The sequence below is a fragment of the Scyliorhinus torazame genome, chromosome 16 (genome assembly GCF_047496885.1).
Source record: "Scyliorhinus torazame isolate Kashiwa2021f chromosome 16, sScyTor2.1, whole genome shotgun sequence".
In the NCBI taxonomy this organism is placed as follows: Eukaryota; Metazoa; Chordata; class Chondrichthyes; order Carcharhiniformes; family Scyliorhinidae; genus Scyliorhinus; species Scyliorhinus torazame.
The window spans coordinates 57,437,938-57,456,770 of NC_092722.1; the positions used below are offsets into that span (position 1 = coordinate 57,437,938).

The window sequence follows — 18,833 nt, forward strand, 5'->3', positions numbered from 1 at the left end:
TTGGCATATCCCAAAACACAAACCACATATTAATTAACAGATCCCTTAACAGGAACCAGCAGCTAATTAGACCCCATAAGAGGAACAGCCTCGTAGTTAGCATGGATTTAATCCATGAGCTCACACGTATTAATTATTACAACTTGGATCTCATCTTTAGTAAGTAAAAGTTTTCAAATTTTAAAAATAGATCGTGGCGACGTATACGGACTTGGTTATCTCTGGGACACAAGGCTTTGATAAACTCTAAACCTATCACAGTGTGAAAATCAAGTTGCTTATAGCGCAAGACGGTAACTACCTGACAGATCTGTCAAGAGCTTTAGTTGCATCTGGGACAAAATTGATCACCATAAATAATCACCAAGTATATTTTCAAATTCATTTTGTGCTTTTAGAAAATGATTGTACATAAGGTGGTAGATTATGTTTTAAAGACCATATGGTAACCAAGAATGGAATCTGTAGATACAAATAATATATTTAATTTGGCACAAACCTACAGAAAGAGCTCATTATCAACATGCTTGAAACACGTCTATGGAAGGAATTCCCTTTCTTCTCAGAGTAGGGACTACATGGAGTAAATTTCCAACTAAATCATTTGCTGCTGGGTTAATTAAATCCTTCAAAGTAGAATGGTGAACATCTGGTTCAGAAAGGCACCAAAGGGTTAGTTCGGCTAGTACAGGAAGGATGGCAGAATGGTTTGCTGTATGATGGTTCCCGAGTTGATGGAGCCACTGGAACTTTTACACAAAGGAAAATAACCATTTGAGCATTGGATACAAGGATGCACAGGCAATTTGAAGGCTCAGCTGATTTGCCATTGGAAAGCAGAAAGCTTATGGATTCTTCTCGAAAGGCGTCCTTCTGTGCTGTAACATTTCTATGCCTCTGTAAAATTGGGTTTGATGCTAAAATGAGAATAGCTGTACCTGACCTATGGAGGCACCAGCCACAACAATTCTTATGGCATTTTGGTCCATTTACCATGTTATTACTTTTCTTTCTTTAAAAATCGCTCGGCTTGCAAGCATGCGCTACTTTGACCCCTTCTCCAATTCTTCCACTCCAATGGTTTGCTGAAGTTATCTGCACTCTCAAAATTTCAATGTACTGGTGCTTATCAATATAGGCTTAAATCAGGATTATTTAGAAACGAAGGTTGAGGGAAATAAGCATTTCTCTGTACTATAGCAACCTGCATTGTCTTTTTCCACCAGTGTAATGAGTAAAATAATTTAAAGTCCTGAAGCACCCAACGGGCCCGAGGTGGTCATGAATGCACCATGCTCTTGTGGTAGGTTTCAAATTAATGCAAAAATTAAAATCTGTACCGTAATTAATCGATTCCGGCTTGGGTCACTGTCTGTGCGGAGTCTGCACATCCTCCCCGTGTGTGCGTGGGTTTCCTCCGGGTGCTCCGGTTTCCTCCCACAGTCCAAAGATGTGCAGGTTAGGTGGATTGGCCATGATAAATTGCCCTTAGTGTCCAAAATTGCCCTTAGTGTTGGGTGGGGTTGCTGGGTTGTGGGGATAGGGTGGAGGTGTTGACCTTGGGTAGGGTGCTCTTTCCAAGAGCCGTTGCAGACTCGATGGGCCGGGTGGCCTCCTTCTGCACTGTAAATTCTATGATAATCTATGATAATCAGTGCATTAGCCGTAACTGTTGAAGAATGCCAGGTTTCTTTGCCTTTGGGACCAGGGATTGAATCCAGCTCAGGCCAATGACACACAATTCTCTTACCTTCGTCTGAAAGGATCTGATGCAAAATTGTTTAAATAGTCTCAACCCAATTTTCTTGCAACTGTGATTTCTGAAGGACAGACAATCTCGCTGTTAAGAGGAATTGGGAGTGATTCCCATGGAAATAATTCACAGTTGCAGATACCCACTCTTCGAGAATTTATTTGTTCATGGGGTTTGGCAAAGTTAGCATTTATTGCCCATCTCTAATTGCCCTTGAAATGGAGGTGGTGAGTCACTATCTTGAGTTGCTGCAGTCCACGTGGTGTAGTACACCCAAAGTGATGTTAGGGAGGGAGTTCCATGATTTAAGCATTTTAACTTCTGCTACACTTGGAAGTAGTGCTCAATAGTGACAGTGGCAGCAAAAATGTCAATTCTCCAGCACTTGCATTCCTCGTTGGAATATTGCAAAAAGATTCACTATCAAACACAAATTAAATCACCATGACTGCAGTTGATTTTATTGGACTGACCTGTCGGATTTGGATCAAAATAAATATTTGGCCATGCTACAGTCTCATCTCATTTGTGCGTACTTTTCTGGGCACTAACCAGCAAAAGGCATCATGTACTTGCTTGAATAATCAGCTGGGTTACTTGGGCAAAATTAAATAGTCCCATCAAATAGGGACAGGGTTTGCAATGTGCGATTAACCCACGACCACTGGTTCTGATGTAAATGCAACAAGCAAATTTCACGCAGCGGGTAAAAACTAATCAGCAACTAACCTGAAAGTATTGACGAGGAGGCCCTACCTGCTGCTGAATGCATGCTCAGCAGTGCAAGGTTAAGACAGGGCATTGACTGGAACATTGATGACAAAAATGGCAATGCTCGGGTCAAATCAGCAACACCACAATCGGATCTACTCTGCAGCACGTTCCCTGTGCCTATGCTATCACCTACTGAAGCTGGTATCCTGGTCAACCAGCGGCAGAAGTGTGCACCATGCGGAGGATGCCATTTTGGAACAAAAACAGTGCCTTTAGCATCAAATAAACAGGTGCTATATAAACGGAATTTTGTGGTAATTCTGTTTCCACAACACTCAGCGCGTGGAGTTATAAAGTGAGTTTTAAAAATTCCAGGAGGCTGTTTAGCCGATTGGGATTCCGCAGCTCTTCAACAGGCTGCGTTTTCTGTGACCCAACTTTCTTCATTTCTTTTTATCAATTTCCTTTTCAATTACCTCTCAGTGATATAGACACTGCTTCTAACTTGGTTCTCTAGTAGTGATCATTTTCAGTTGAAGCCCTATTTAGAAAAGTGGAAACAATTATGAACTATTTACTTTCTCAAAATTTTTCATAATTTAAAAAACCTCAATTTTAAAAACTTTGATTTAGATCAAAGGTCTTAATTAGAGATTAACACTGCCGCCTCAAAGCGCCAGGAAATCCTGGTTCGATTCTGACCTTTTGTGACTGTATGGAATTTGCACATTCTCCCATTGTCTGAGTGGGTTTCCTCTGGGTGCTCTGGTTTCCTCCCACAGTCCGAAATGTGCAAGTTTGGTGGATTGGTCAAGATCAATGTGCAGGGTTATGGGGATAGTGCCTAGGTCGAGGGCTCTTTCAGAGGGATGGCGCAGGCTCAATGGATCGAATGGACTCCTTCTGCACTGTAGTGATTCTATGGATCCCAACTTAAAACTTCGCCTTTTCAGTGGAAAAAAAGACTTTCTTCAGCGATTACAACCTTTCATTCCTGGTAATATTCTACAGAATCTTGGAAGAGTGCCATTTCCTTACCTCAAACATCCTTGATATAATGCAATGCCCAGTATGATACCTAAAACTACAACTTCAGCTTAACTAATAGCTTGTTCAATTCAACATCACTTCATATTCCACAGTCAATACACCTATATATGAAAGGCAGAATCCTATTTACCTTTTACTGACCATTTCTCCCTGTACTCCTAATGTATGCCTTGACGGACCTGCTTTTTTTACCCTATTAAGAGTCTTGCTATTTAGGCTTCAGTGTCATTCCCACCCAGCCCACCAGAATGTGCTACTTCACATTTTTCTGTATCTGTTAGCATCTTCCTGTAAACTTCAAGTCTTCATGTTCTCTAACTTAGGGCCATGAGCAAACTTTAATATCATTCACCTTGTGTCCAAGTATAAATAACTTACTTAAATTGCACATGGCAAGTCAAAATCAAATGCAAACTTCAGGTGAAACAGGATTAGAGAAAAGTGGAAATTGCACCAAGGTATAAAGACATAACATAGCTTTTGTTTTAATGTTATAATCGTCCTTTTGTTTATATATTGTCATCATAAACTTTGATTTCCATTTTAACAGTGGAAAATGCCTGTGTCAATGTATTACATTGCAATTACACCCCCCTCCCTGGACTGTGATGGGACTGTAGCTTCAGTATAATTCCAGTAACATTGACTTTAACAGTTTTCAATTATAAATGTACACGTTGGAAATGGTGAGGTTAACAGGAGGGGTGGGAAGATATATGTTTTTAATATATGGATGAGAAAGGAGGTCCCATCATAAATCCCAAACATAAATCAATCCCCCTTTATTGATTTCTGCTGCCTAACCACCTCTTTATGGCTACATTATTTGCAATCCTAGGTGCTGTAATTTTTACACAACATCCCATTGAGTCTTTTCTGAAAACAATTGGACATTTGGTTTGTTTGAACATCTGGGAAACTGTGTCAAAACCTCATGCAGTGTGCAATCACCAAACTGTGCAGTGATATGCAGTAAATGTGTGACTGTTTTATCCTTTATAATCAACATAAGTAGTCAGCATGCACTTAATTTACTGGTTTATCTCAGTTTGCTTGTAAATTATTACAGCAACAAAATTTCAGGTACTTGTAACAACGTTCATACTTTGGTGATTTTCGGGAACTTGCTGGGGTCTATCGTCCTACTGCTCTTTGCCACTGGAACAGTGTTCCAAACTTCTTCTGTGGGCCGTCCACCACCTGTAAGCATCAATAGTTACTATTTAAACATGCACTATTTAGGAAATGTGAGCACATATGTATAACACAGCTAGTGAATAGGTACAGGGATGACTTGGCCCATAGCCTTGAGTGTTATTACATTTCAAGTGCTCATCCATATATATTTTTTAAAGGTTGTGAAGTTTCCCGCCTCTACTACCCTCCCAGGCAGTGCATTCCAGACTATCACCATCCTCTGGGTTGTAAGATATTTCCTCAAATGCCCTCTAAACCTCCTGCCCCTCACCGTAAAATTATGCCCCCTCGTTATTGACCCTTCAACTAAGTGGAACAGCTGCTTCCTATCCACCCTGTCCATTCGCCTCAATTTCAGACACCTCAATCAGGTCCCCTCAGCCTTTTCTGCTGTAAAGAAAACAACCCGAGCTTATCAGCCTCTCTTCATAGCTCAGATTCTATGTACTCTGCAATCGCATCCTTCATATTAGACTCTAAAGTCTTATCAACATATCCTTCATATAGAGGTGACCAGAAATGGACGCAGTACTCCAGTCGTGGCCTAACCAAAGAATTGTACAGCTCCAACATAACCGCCCTGCTATTATAATCAGTGCCACGACTGACAAAGGCAATGGTTCCATATGCCTTCTAAACTACCCTAGTAACCTGTCCTATCGCCTTCAGGGATCTGTGAATAAGCACCCCAAGATCACTGCTCCTTTGAGTTTCCTAGTGTCCTGCCATTCATTGAGTACTCCCTTGTCCTGTTACTCCTTCCAAAATGCATCACCTTGCACTTTTCAAGGTTAAATGCCATCTGCCACTGATTCCATCTGATCAACCCGCCTATAACTTCCTGTAACCCAAGATCATCTTCCTCACTATTAACCGCCCTGCCAATCTTCGTGTCATCTGCAAACTTATTTATCTTCCCTCCAAGATTCGCATCAATATTGTTTATCCATATAAATAATATATATATATATAAATAAAAATATTAATATATATAAATAAATAATATATACACACATATATATATATATATATATATATATAAAACAAACAATAAGGTACCTATCACTGATCCCTGTGGTATGGCACTGGATACCGGCCTCCAGTCACACAAACAGCCTTCTACCACCACCATCTGTCTCATATCACTAAGTCAGTTTTGAATAACTTGCCCAGTACCCTGGGTTCATGTGCTTTTACCTTCTTTATCGGTCTCTCATGTGGATCTGGTCAAAGGCTTTGCTGAAATCCATAAACTACATCAACTGCACCGCCCTCATCGACACACCCTATTACCTCCTTGAAAAATTCAATTAAATTTGTTAGGCATGACCTTCCTCTGACAAAGCCATGCTGACTATCCCTGATTAAACCGTGCCTCTCCAAGTGGAAATTAATTCTCTCCTTCGGACTTTTTTCTAATAGTTTCCCTACCACCGTGAGAGACTCAGTGGTCTGTAATTCCCTGGATTATTTCTACCACCCTTTTGAAAGGTGGAACCACATTAGCTGTCCTCCAATCCCCTGGCACCTCCCCTGTGGCCAGAGAGAAATTAAACATTTGGGTCAAAGACCTTGTAATTTCCTCCCTTGCCTACCACAGCAGCTTGGGATACAACTCACCTGGACCTGGGAATTTGTCCACTTCCAAGCCTGCCAACTCCTCCCCATTCCTTGTGTCAAACTGTTCAAGAACCTCACAGTCCCTCTTCCAAATTCTGAACTTATATCCTCCTTCTCCCGAGTGAAGACAGATATGAAGTACTCATTTAACACCCCACCAATGTCCTCTGGCTTCACACAGATTGTCCCCTTGGCACCCCACAGATTGTCCTCTTTCTCTGGTTATCCTCTTCCCCTTACCATACTTATAGAATATCTTGGGATTTTTCCTAATCTTACCTGCCAGTGCTTTCTCATTGCTCTCCTAATTGTTCCCTTAAGTTTCCCCCCTGCACTTTCTATACTCTATTAGGGCCTCCACTGACTTGCTCTCTTTGTACCTGCTAAAAAACCTTTCTTGCTTACCAGTCCTGAATATTCCTAGACATCCAGGGTTCTTTGGGCTTATTGCTCCCTCCTTTCACCCTAAAGGAAAATTAATTATTTTGGTCTTGGAACCAGGAACCACTATTCTCCTAGAACAAAGCAGCTTGAATCCTTGCTCAAACGTTATTTATTCTTGCATTTTAACAAACCATTTTAGATTTGAATCAATTGAACAGGGTCCACCCGGGTTCAATCCCGGCCCTGGGCCACTGTCCGTGTGCAGTTTGCACATTCTCCCCATGTCTGCGTGGGTTGCAACTCCACAACCCAAAGATGTGCAGGTTAGGTGGATTGGCCATGCTAAATTGCCCCTTAATTGGAAAAAAATAATTGGGTACTCTAGATTTCAGAGAATAAAATTGAACAGACACCACAATACAAATAAAAAACTGCTGACTGAAAAATAATGCCCAAAATAAAAATAATCAATGCTGGGAATACTCAGCCATACATTATTTGCTGACCTTTGCTGCGTTTCAATGTGTTGCATCTATTTTCCACAAACTAAGATAGCTATATTTTAAAAAGAATAATTCAGAGGTGTGCAAACGGATATAGAAAAGCTAGCATTCAGCTAAATTCCACACAGCACAATTAATCAACAGCGCAACTATTGTTTTAGTTAACAGCACGGACCACTTACGACTCACTGCAATTTAATGCAATAAGGCTGATTCTTACCACCTCAACAGGCAGTCATCCATCGAAATGCAAGTAGAGAAGTCCTCGAGTGGATAGACTCTACTTGAGTAGATCAAGACGTGACATCCAAAAATGAGAGTCAATATATTCATTACCACTGACAAAAAGAGAAGCAGTACAACTGCAGAATATACATTAAACTGATCACATCTGAAAAGGAAGCTCCAAAAGCAGTTTCTTCTTACCTGTTCTTCTTTTGTCTTGTTTGGACAATAGTTGTTGATGAACCTTCAATTGCTGCTGCTGTTCTTCAATTTGTGCTTCTTTATGAATCTGTTCAATAGTCTTTGGTCCCTGCTCGACCCTACGTGACACCCAATTTTTCTGTAGGTGAATGCAGAATGTAGGTGAAGTCCACATTCAGTGCACTTAGAAATCCAGGAACTGACATGATTTGACAACGTATTTGGACATTTCCATGGTGTCAATACTGCATTTCTGCAGGTTGGATTTCAAACTTTTTTCATATCTCTTTTCCCATAGTGCATAAACACCACGGGCGATATTGTATTCCATTCCGATGGCCAAATTGGGGGCGCCGCCGTTTTGTCGCCCGTTTTCAAGTCTCTGTCCCACCCCCCCCAAAATGACATCATTGCTTCATTGCAACGGCGTTGGCACGTCATCAGCAGGCCCTCCCACGATGCTCCGCCCTCGATGGGCCGAGTTCCCGACTGCGCGGTTGACTTATGGTCTGAACGGCCGGGAACCCGGCGTGGCGGCTGGGGACTGTGTCCAGCGTTGCCACACTCGGCCAGGATCCGTGCCGCTGGCCGGGAGGGCTTCCGCAAGAGCTGGGGGAACAGGTGGAGGGTGGCCAGTGGAGTTGCATTTGGCGGGACGGGTCCGCACACGGCTGGTGCCATGTTGTACAGCACGACTGCTGCAGGTCTTCGCCATGCGCATGCGCGGCCATGGACCCGGCAATTCTCCGGGAGTTTCACCTGGCGCCGCTGCTAGCCCTTCACGGACCCCTGAATCGGTGCGGGTTCGGTGTAGATTTTGATGTCTTAAAATGCCCGTGAATTCTCCATTTCAGCCGGCACTTGGCCACTGAAATCTGAAAAGGAGAATCCAACCCCACATGTTTACCACACCATTAAATTTGTTAAATTCTGCAAAAGTCCAAAACTAGCAGCACAAAAAACACAAATCGTGTATTCAATAACTATCGTAGCATTCTTTACTTTTTCATAAAACGCCATTCATTTACATGTAATTACTCTTGATCCACTTACAGGGAACAGTGGAATATTTGAAAGAGACACAGAGAAAATATTCCCAAATGCTCAATGAATCTCCTCACCGTGACAAGCATGCGCAATAAGCCAAAACAAATCTTCACACAGCGACAGGATAATTAATAATTTTTGGTCTAGGATCTAGGATCCATCGTTTCTTCCAAGAAAAACTGTACTTTTAGAATTAAAACACACAGCTATAGGAGCGGTCACAGATATTTTTAACCCTCTCACAATTATAGACAGTTTGGGTAGCATACTTCTTAAAGAGGTCTGCTCTGGCAGCTTTACTCACCAGTCTGGGCATTTTGGAGGGAAAGGAAAGACAGGAGGAACAACAGTTTACTGTGTAAACACACGAGATTCTCAGCGAGTAACTTGTTCATTTGGAAGAAATGCCTGCAGCCCAAGCTCAACACCGTTACAGAAGTAAAAAAAAACCTCTCAATTTCTCGAAGTCCGAAACATTATGGAACATTTTAGATATGGACAAGCATTGGTCCTGCTAGCGATGAGGCCAACATTTCAGATAGGTCATCAACAAATAACTGCAATTTAGTGCAGCAGAAGGTAGGTACTCTTGTAACATTTAATTAGAAATGTCCGATCAACTTAAGTTAGTAAAATTGTACGTAAGTAATTTAACAGTAAAGACACAGGAAAAGAAATGGACTACATACCATTCTCACATCTATCACATCTTGGACCATAAAACGTATTCTAGAAGATGTTTTCCTTTCTTTCACTATCTTTTCCATTTGGTTGAAATACTGGTCCATGCGAGGCTGAAAGGAACAGTCACATTCTTAAAAATCAGGTTTTCATTGCTAGTCTTTGTGGAACATTTTCTTGAGCATTTATAAACAGTAAAGGTTTTACTTTAGCACTTGCAGCCATTAAAATAAAATTTGAGGACATCAAGAGCAATGCAAAAGACAGATGGATATTATTTGAAAGTAAAGCAAATTATCCTTGAGCTTAACAAATGCCCAGAGTTCTGTTTCACAGCAATTTATTCAGGAATTCAATAAATCAACAACAATCGTTATGCTACAAGCAGAAATAAACCCTAATGTATCAGAGGTAGACAGAGCAAGAACCGCTGAGTTATGGCTAGCGTCTAAGACGTGTAATAAATTTAGGGATTTTCCCAGTTTCAAAAGCACCTGGGTGGTACTGTTCATTGTATCCACTAGATGGCCCTATTTGCTACTACAATGCAACCGTAAAGCATTAAACATTTTAAATGCCACTTTCTACATCAATGACCTTTGAGTTGCAACAATTATTAAAATGCCAGTCGCTTTCCTTCCTGCTTTTAGTAAAACAGGACATAACCCGATTGTATAAAATTGCTTCCAGACACAAGAGGATAATCGTGACCACAACAAAAGCATCAAATTTGGAACTCCATTCAAGCACAGAAGCCATATTTATAGATCAAAGTCTTATTGCCCCTTAAACCGTGGCAAGTTGGAGTGTCGCCTCAGTTTCAGAATACAAGGCGATGAATGAAGGACCAATTAGCATGCTGCCAGCACATTTCAAGGATGGAAAATATCAGTACATGTGAGGACCTGAACAAGAACTATCCTTTCACTGAAAAATGGTGCTTTCACTATACACCCACGCTATTATACCATCAAACGGATTTCCCCAGCAAACCCAGCTGAATGGAATTGAAGAGCTGAAGACTCTCCGGCCATTGACAAGCAAGGTGGTCAGAGCATCAATCCACTTCCAAATTGCTAAAGAGCGATCCAAACTTTCACCACCGTCTGTTTGTCGAAATGTTTCCTAATTTGACTCCGTTAAAGGCCCGGCTCTAATTTTTGGACTATGTCCCCTCGTTCTAGGCTCAACAATCAGCACAAGTAATTTCTCTTTATCTACCTTATCTGCTCCCATTAATAGTTTGAAAGCTTTAACCAAACCACCCTCTAATTTCCAAAATTTCAGAGAATTAGTTTGGATAGTCTCTCCTTGTAATATAACACTTGGGAGTTCAGGTATAATTCTGGTAAATCCTTCTTAATCCTATATTCCTTGCTGAGGTGTGGTGTCCAGAACTGAACACAGCACACTAGGTGTGTACACTCATGATTTCTACCCCATGTACTCCGGTCTTCTAGGTATCAGGGTTAGCATGCCATTTGCCTTTTTGATTTTTTTCTGCACCGATTCATAAAATTTTGAAATGATCTATATACTTGGACCTCCAGGATTCTTTGGATCTTCACTATTTAGAAAGTACCCTGTTCTATTCTTTTTAGGGCCAAATAAATTTTATAATGAAATCCATTTGCCAGTTTTGCCCATCTATATTAGTTTCCATCTACACTGCTTATAATGCCTATATTTGTCATCAGCAAATTGGATGTGAGGCTTTATATCTCTTCAATTAGTTCATTAATAAATAGAGTTAATGGTTAAGACACCAACACAAATTCACATGGGACACCATTAGTCACATTGAGCAGATAAAAGCAGTGTGAAAGACACACTATTCAGTCTTAATCACATGCTTAGGCCACACTATTGTCAGTAGGAGTGCACTCCTGTGTGCAAGACATAGGGACAAACCTGAAAGAATATCTAATGCAGACAAAATCTGTACAGGAGTCAAAAATACCATAATCCAAATGAAACACATCAACATTTGTTACTGTATAACTTCAACAGCATGTATGAGAATGTGTATTAGGGTATGCGGCTTCCAGTTATCATGCTAGCCCCAAGTGGTTACTGCACATTTTATTTGATACAAATGACGGTCGTTATTGTTATTCAGAAGAAACGAAAAAAAACGTATGGTTCAAAATGAGTTACTGTTGACTTCTGGTGGTGTTTTGAAGGGAAATGACGTCCATGAGGTGGCTCCCACTAGGGTACTGTTCTTTTAGCCCCTTTTGCCCAGTTTCTGGGGTATTTTTGTTTAAAAACCCACTCGTGTAATGGAATAACATACCTACATCAAGGAAATGCCCAGGAGGACCAATGGGAAAAACCTTGAAAGCAGAGGTTTGCCGACTGAATCGGAGGCTTGTCGGTGGAGAAAATGGCAGAGGCAGCTTCTGTGACTCCAGCCACTCCACTAACGGCCGAGATGCTTACCGGTACCTTGGTGGTGGAATTTGACCAGCAATGGTGTGACGTGTGGGGGGCCTCCGCAAGTCGATGGAAGAGGCTTCCATTCGGTTGGCATTGGAGGAGACCAATGGAACAGTAAAAGCGCATGGCGCTGTGGTACAAAGCATGGAGGTTACGCTTTTGAGGCACAGTGACCAGACTGTCTCGCTGGAAGCGGAGATGTCTCTGATGGTTGATGCGAATAATGCACCCACCGGACACTCCAAAAGAAGCCCCATCCCAACGAACCACCGTGAGCAGTAATTGTGAAGTTTCACAGCTTCTGGGAAAAAGAGCAGGTCCTGAGATGGGCAAAGAAGCATCACAACTATAAATGTGAATGCCACACCATCAGGCTTTATCAGGATGTGAGAGCGGAGCTGGCAAGGAAGCAGGTGGCGTTCATGAAGGCCAAAGCTGACTTCTGCTTGTGACCATGGAGTGATTGGTCACATAGGGAGCTGTTCCCGTTCAAAGTCGCAGAAAAGGGCTCCAGATCCGAGTGGAATTGTGATGAAAAGGCGTAGGTTAATGTTAGAGTAGTTTACCCCTGGAATGGTATGTTTTCTGATCACCGGAACCGGCAGAAAACAGTGAGAGGTTTGGCTGGCAAGTTGAAACAGTCTTGTGCTTCACAGTCTCTTCCAGCATGCAGGCGGGGGAGGGGTAAGCTGTAAGGCCCCAGATACAGGAACCAATGACTTTTATCAAGGAGGAATTCCATAAACAGAGGAAAGAAATGCATGAGGATCATGCAAAGGCAATTGCAGAAGCTGTGGCCCCCTGAAGAGTACTTTGGAGCGGATGGAGAGGTGTTTGGAGGTGCAGGGGTCACAGATTTGAGAGTTTGAAGGAGTGATCTCGGACCACAGCGATCGTGTGGTGGCTCTGGAGGCAGAGGTGGGGCTCCTAGGAGACCTTTGTAAAATGCTGAGGACAAAGGTGGCGGAGCAGGAGAATGCCCCGAGAAGGCAGAACCTGCGAATAATGGGCCTGCCTGAAGGAGTGGAAGGTATGAGTGCCACGAGGTACGTCTTGAGGATGCTGGTGGCAGAAGGGGTGCTAGATAAGGCACCTGAAGTGGACCAAGTGCATAGGTTCGTGGGCAGTGATCGTGAGACTCCATAAATTTGTGGAGAAAGAGAAATTTCTACGGTCGGCCAGGGAGAAGCGTAGCTGCGACTGGGAGGGAAATAACGTCCGGATTTATCAGAACATCGGAGCAGAGTTGGCAAAACGGTGGGCAGGTTTCAACAAGGCCAAGGCGGTGCTGTACCGGCGGCAGATAAGGTTTGGGGTGCTCTACCCGGCGAAATTATGGGTGACGTTCGGAGGCCGGGAGTATTATTTCGAGACACAGAAGCGGCCGAAGACTTCATTAAGGAGCACAAACTGGGGGAGAACTGAGTGGACAATGCTTGGGAACCGGGGTGCTGGCACTATGTAATGGTCGGGAGTGTGTTTGAAGTGGGTGTAGGGATTGGGGGATTTTCGCCTTTATTTGTGTGTGGGGGGGTGGGGGGGTTCTGTTCAATGTTGAGATTGTAAGGAGTTGTAGGGGTGCAAAGTTTATGTGGGGATGGATGTTCCCACCCCCCCCCCCCCCTCCTGTTTTATGGCACTGTTTGTGTTTAACATCTGTTTGTTTGCTTTTGGAGAAGGCTACCTGGAGTTCAGGAGAAGTCCATTTTTGGTTGGGGAGGAGGAGGAGGCCAGCAGGAGGCCTTCTTCTTTGAGCTGAGGAGTGTGGGGGGGGGGGGGGGGGGGGGGGGGGGGGGGGAGGAGGAGGAGGAGGTCATTAGGCTGTGCCTATGGGCAAGGGCAGCCGCGCTAGCAGGTTATGCTGGTGAACGGAAGTGAGGTGGTGGGGGAGAAGGCCAAGAGGGGTGGCCGGGGGGAAGGGGGAGGGGGGAAAAGGGGAAGGGGGACTTCTGCGACGTGGCAGGGGGTGAGAGATGACATGATCAAGGGCGAAGAAAGGGGCCATCTGGGATGAGCTAGGTGCAGAGTAGAAGTAAAGGGGCAGGAGTTAAGTGGGGAAGATGACGGACGGTGGAGGGGGTTGGAGGTGCAAGCCTCCGGTAATGCTGGTAACGTGGAACGTGAATGGGCCAGTTAAAAGGTGCGGGTGTTCGCGCACCTCAGGAGCTTGAAAGTGGGGGTTGTCTTTTTGCAGGAGACACACCTCCACCGTGTGAAGGACCAGGTTAGGTTAAGGAAGGGGTGGGTCGGGCAGGTTTTTCACTCGGAGTTTGATTTGAAATCGAGGGGTACGGCGATTTTAATGAGCAAAAAAATGGGATTCGTGAGTGCGAAGGAGGTGAGGGATCCAGGTGGGAGATATGAGATAGTGAGTGGGGTATTGGAAGGGGCACCGGTAGTGTTGGTAAATGTGTATGCCCCAAATTGGGATAATGTGGATTTTATGAGGGGGTTGCTGGCAGCAATCCCGGATTTGGCCACGTACCAGTTGATCATGGGAGGAGATTTTAACTGTGTCCTGGAGCCGAGGGTGTACAGATCCAGCCCCAGGTCGATGGGTAGATACGAATGGCAAGGGTGCTGGGGGGGTTTATGGAGAGGATGGGTATGGTGGATCCATAGCGCTTTCAGAACCCTGGAGGAAGGGAGTATTCCTTCTTTTCACATGTCTATAAGGTGTATTCGAGGATTGATTACTTTGTAGTGAGTCGGGAGATTTTGGTTGGGGTGGAGGGGGCAGAGTATGCAGGGATAGTTATCTCGGACCATGCATCCCACTGGCTGGATATTTGGTTCAGTACGGGACGAGAGCAGAGGCCGGGGTTGTTGGCGGATGGAGGTTTTTGTGATAAGGTGCGGTTGGCGATTATGTGGATTTCAATCAGAATGGGGAGGTGTCGGCGGGCATTCTTTTCGGAAGCACTGAAGGCAGTGGTCCGGGGAGGAATTACCCCATTTACGGTTTGTGCGAATAAGGAAAGGGGGGCGGAACATGACCGTCTAGTGAGCGAGATAGTGGAGGTGGACAGGGAATATTCGAGGGTGCCCACCGTGGAGGGATTGGCGAGGAGGAAAAAATTGCAGGGTCAATTTGATTGGCTGACAACGGGGAGGGCGGTAGGGCAACTGCGTAGGGCAAGAGGGGTGCAATATGAGTATGGGGAAAAGAGCTCTGGTACCGGAGGTGGTGGTGTCCATGGACGCGGAGAAAGCATTTGATTGGGTGGAGTGGCGGTACGTGTTCAAAGTTTTGGGAAGGTTTGGGCCGAGATTTATGGCATGGGTGCGGTTGCTGTATGTGGCGCCAAGAGCGAGGACGAATGATATGAGCTCACGAAGCTTTAACTTACACAGGGGTACGAGGCAATGGTGCCCGCTGCTGCTGTTTGCGCTGGCCATAGAGCCATTGGCGATGGCTCTCAGGGGGTCGGCAGAGTGGTAGGGGATAATGAGGGGACAGAGGGAGCATCAGGTGTCGCTCTATGCCGATGATCTCTTGCTGTATGTTTCTGATCCGTTGGAGAGCATGGGAAGGATTATGGGCCTGTTGGGAGGTTTGGAGGGTTCGCGGGATACAAACTGAATGTAGGGAAAAGCGAGGTATTCCCGGTGAATGAGCTGGCACAACGGGCTAATTTAGGGGGGATGCCATTTACGATAGCGAGGGATAAGTTTAGGTTCTTGGGGATTCAGGTAGTGAGGGAATGGACGGGGCTCCATAAGTGGAACTTAACGAAGCTGGTGGAGGAGGCTAGGGAGGATCTTAAGAGGTGGGATACGCTGCACGTAACGTTGGGGGGGGGGGTCCAAGTGGTGAAAATGAATATTCTGCCAAGGTTCTTGTTTATCTTTCAGGCTCTCCCGATCTTTATACCAATGGCCTTTTTTCGGAAAGTGGACACAATCATCAATGACTTTGTATGGGCGGGGAAGGTGCGAAAATGGGGTGGACCCTGCTACAGAGGCATTGGCAGCAGGGGGGTTGGCGTTGCCAAACTTCCTTCATTATTATTGGGCGACGAATGTGGACAAGGGCGGCGGTGGTGGGAAGGAGAAGGGGTAGAGTGGGTTAGGATGGAGGAGGAATCTTGTAAGGGGTTTAGTTTGAGGGCTATGGTGACGGCAGCATTGCCAATGGCTCCGAGTAGGTATTCAGGGAGCCCAGTGGTGCAGTCCAAGGTGAAGATATGGAATCAGCTGAGGAGGCATTTTAGGGTGGAAGGGATGTCGGTGCTAACGCCGCTGTGCGAGAATCATGGGTTTGAGCCAGGTGGGATGGACAGTATATATAGGAGGTGGAGGGAAGTCCGGCTAGTCAAGTTGGGGGAATTTGTATTTGGAGGAAGGGTTCGCCAGTCTGGAGGAGCTAAGGGAGAGGGTAGAGCTGCTGAGGGGTAGTGAGTTCAGGTATCTACAGGTTAGGGACTTTGCACGAAAGGTCTGGAAAACTTTTCCTAGATTGCCAGGGTACACCCTGCTGGTGTAACTGCCGCTTCCGGATGTGGAAGGGGAGGGAAGAATTGGGGATATATATAAGTGGCTGGGGGAGCAGGGAGGCGAGCGGGTGGTGAAGATCAAGGAGAAATGGGAAGCGGAGTTGGGAATGGAGATCAATTGGGAGTATGGAGTGAGGCACTTCGAAGGATTAACGGGACCTCCTCTTGTGCAAGGATGAGCCTGATACAGTTTAAGGTGGTGCACAGGGTGTATATGACTCGGGCCAGAATGAGTGGGTTCTTTCAGGGGGTAGCAGATCAGAGAGAGGTGTGGGCAGGGGCCAGTGAATCATGCGCACATGTTTTGGGGTTGTGAAAAATTGGGAAGATTCTGGGCGGGTGTGTTCGCGGTCTTAGCCAGGATAGTGGAGGAGGGAGTGGACCCGGACCCTTTGGTGGCGATATTTGGGGTTTTGGGGTTTCTGAGAAGCCGGAGTTCATGGAGGGGAGGAAAGCCGATGTCTTGGCCTTCGCTTCTCTGATTGCACGGCGACAAATTTTGCTGGAGTGGCGGTCGGCATCGCCACCGGGGGTAGCAGCATGGTTGGGTGACCTGTATGACTTCCTGCGGTTAGAGAAGATAAAGTATGAGTTAAGGGGCTCACCTGGGGAGTTTGAGAAAAGGTGGGGGATGTTTGTGACCGTGTTTGAGGAGCTGTTCGTAGCAGGGGGGTGGGTGAAAAAGGAGAAAAATCTGTACAAACTGTATAGTTGATTGTTGGGAAGAATGTTTCCCGGGGTGTTTATTTGCTGTAACCTACTTTGATACAAGTTTGAATAAAATGCGTTAAAAAAAAAAAAGGCCAAAGCCATGTACAAGTGGAGTCCAATTCGGGGTGGTGTGCCCAGCATGGCTGAGAGCGATATTTGAAGGGAAAAGTTTTTTTTTTGATGCACCAGAGGAGGCAGATTCTTTGGAAAAAAGCATGGGCTAAGTGCTGGTTGATTTAAATTAAAAAAATTTAGAGTACCCAATTCATTTATTTCAATTAAGGGGCAATTTAGCATGGCCAATTCATCTACCCTGCACATCTTTGGGTTGTGGGGGTGAAACTCACACAAACACGGGGAGAATGTGCAAACTCCACACGGACAGTGACCCAGAGCAGGGATCGAACCTGGGACCTCGGCGCCGTGAGGCAGCAGTGTTACCCACTGCGCCACCGTGCTGCCCTAAGTGCTGGTTGACTGAGGTTGAGGCGGTTCTGGATGTCGAGGTGGGAATGTGGATATGGGGAGTTGTTGGGAGTTCCTTGTTCATGTTTGCATTTCTTTGTTCTTGTCTGGATTGAATGTTTCGCAAGTTGGACTTGGGTGGGGGCTTTAATTCTAAGGTGGGGGGGGGGGGGTTGATTTATTTGTTGTAATTGTTGTGAAAATATATAGTTCCATGTTGGAGTGCTATGTTTTAAGAGTGTTTTATACTTTGTGTGTTTTCGGTTAGCATTTTTCTTCACTCTGGACGGCAGCCTTAGCCAGAGTTAGCTAACGGGAGTCGGTGGTGGTGACTGACGTTCATTAATAATAATAATAATAATAATAATCTGTGTCACAAGTAGGCTTACATTAACACTGCAACAAAGTTACTGTGAAAATCCCCTGGTAGCCACATTCCAGCGCCTGTTCGGGTACACTGAGAAAGAATTCAGAATGTCCAAATTACCTAATAGCACGTCTTTCGAGGCTTGTGGGTGGAAACCCATGCAGACACAGGGAGAACTTGCAGACTCCACACAGACAGTGGGCCAAGCCGGGAATTGTACCCAGGTCCCTGGAGCTGTGAAGCAACAGTGTTAACCAATGTGCTACTGTGCCACCTATTTTGTTTTAGACAATGAGCTTAGTTTTTTTTGTTCTGTTTGGGGTTAGATTTACTAGAAGTAGGTTTTGGTGGTTTTTGTTCGCCGTGCTGTCTTATATGTATATTTGAGTGCGGTATTTGAGGGAGAGGAATGAGGGGGGCAGGGGTAGCTTGCTGACGGTGACTGCAGATTATTCTTTTGTTTAGTCTTGCTGGTGGGTTTGGCGGCCGTCTTGGGGTGGGCCTGGTTGCTGTACTTTCTATGTAACTGTTGGAAACTCCCTCTTGGTGGAAATGGCTGACTCTAGATTTGGAGATTGGGGGGATGCCAATTTGTTTGGTCACCTGGAATGTCACAGGGTTGAATGGCCCAGTGAAAAGATCGAGGGTATTTGCTCACCTTAAAATTTAAATGCTGTGCTGAGGACCCAGGTTAGTTCTCGGCCCGGGTCACTGTTCATGAGGAGTTGGCACATTTTAAAATATTATCTCACCCCCACAACCCAAAGATGTGCAGGGTAGGTGGATTGGCCACTCTAAATTGCCCTTTAATTGGAAAAAAAATAATTGGGTACTCTAAATTTAAAAAAAAAACTTGAATGCTGAAACACCAAGGGGGAAGCCCAGAGAGAGACCGGCACGGGGATCAGACGGCCCAACACGAAAAAGGCAAACACCAAACAAACTACCTTGGGTGAAAGAAAGGGCCTCGGCTAAGAGCT

General features: G+C 44.9%; 1 protein-coding gene across 24 annotated transcripts in view; it reads right to left on the minus strand.

Annotated features, from left to right (window-relative positions):
• The window catches only part of eif4g3b (eukaryotic translation initiation factor 4 gamma, 3b), a 480,107-nt gene that overhangs the window by 57,991 nt on the left and 403,283 nt on the right, over positions 1 to 18,833 (minus strand). For all 24 annotated transcript variants that reach the window (XM_072478533.1, XM_072478532.1, XM_072478530.1 and 21 more), the window contains 3 exons: positions 9,384 to 9,488; positions 7,648 to 7,786; positions 4,623 to 4,717 (listed from right to left, as the gene is read on the minus strand). In XM_072478533.1, the coding sequence (XP_072334634.1) occupies positions 4,623 to 4,717; positions 7,648 to 7,786; positions 9,384 to 9,488 (339 nt within the window). The remainder of the gene's footprint in view (positions 1 to 4,622; positions 4,718 to 7,647; positions 7,787 to 9,383; positions 9,489 to 18,833) is intronic.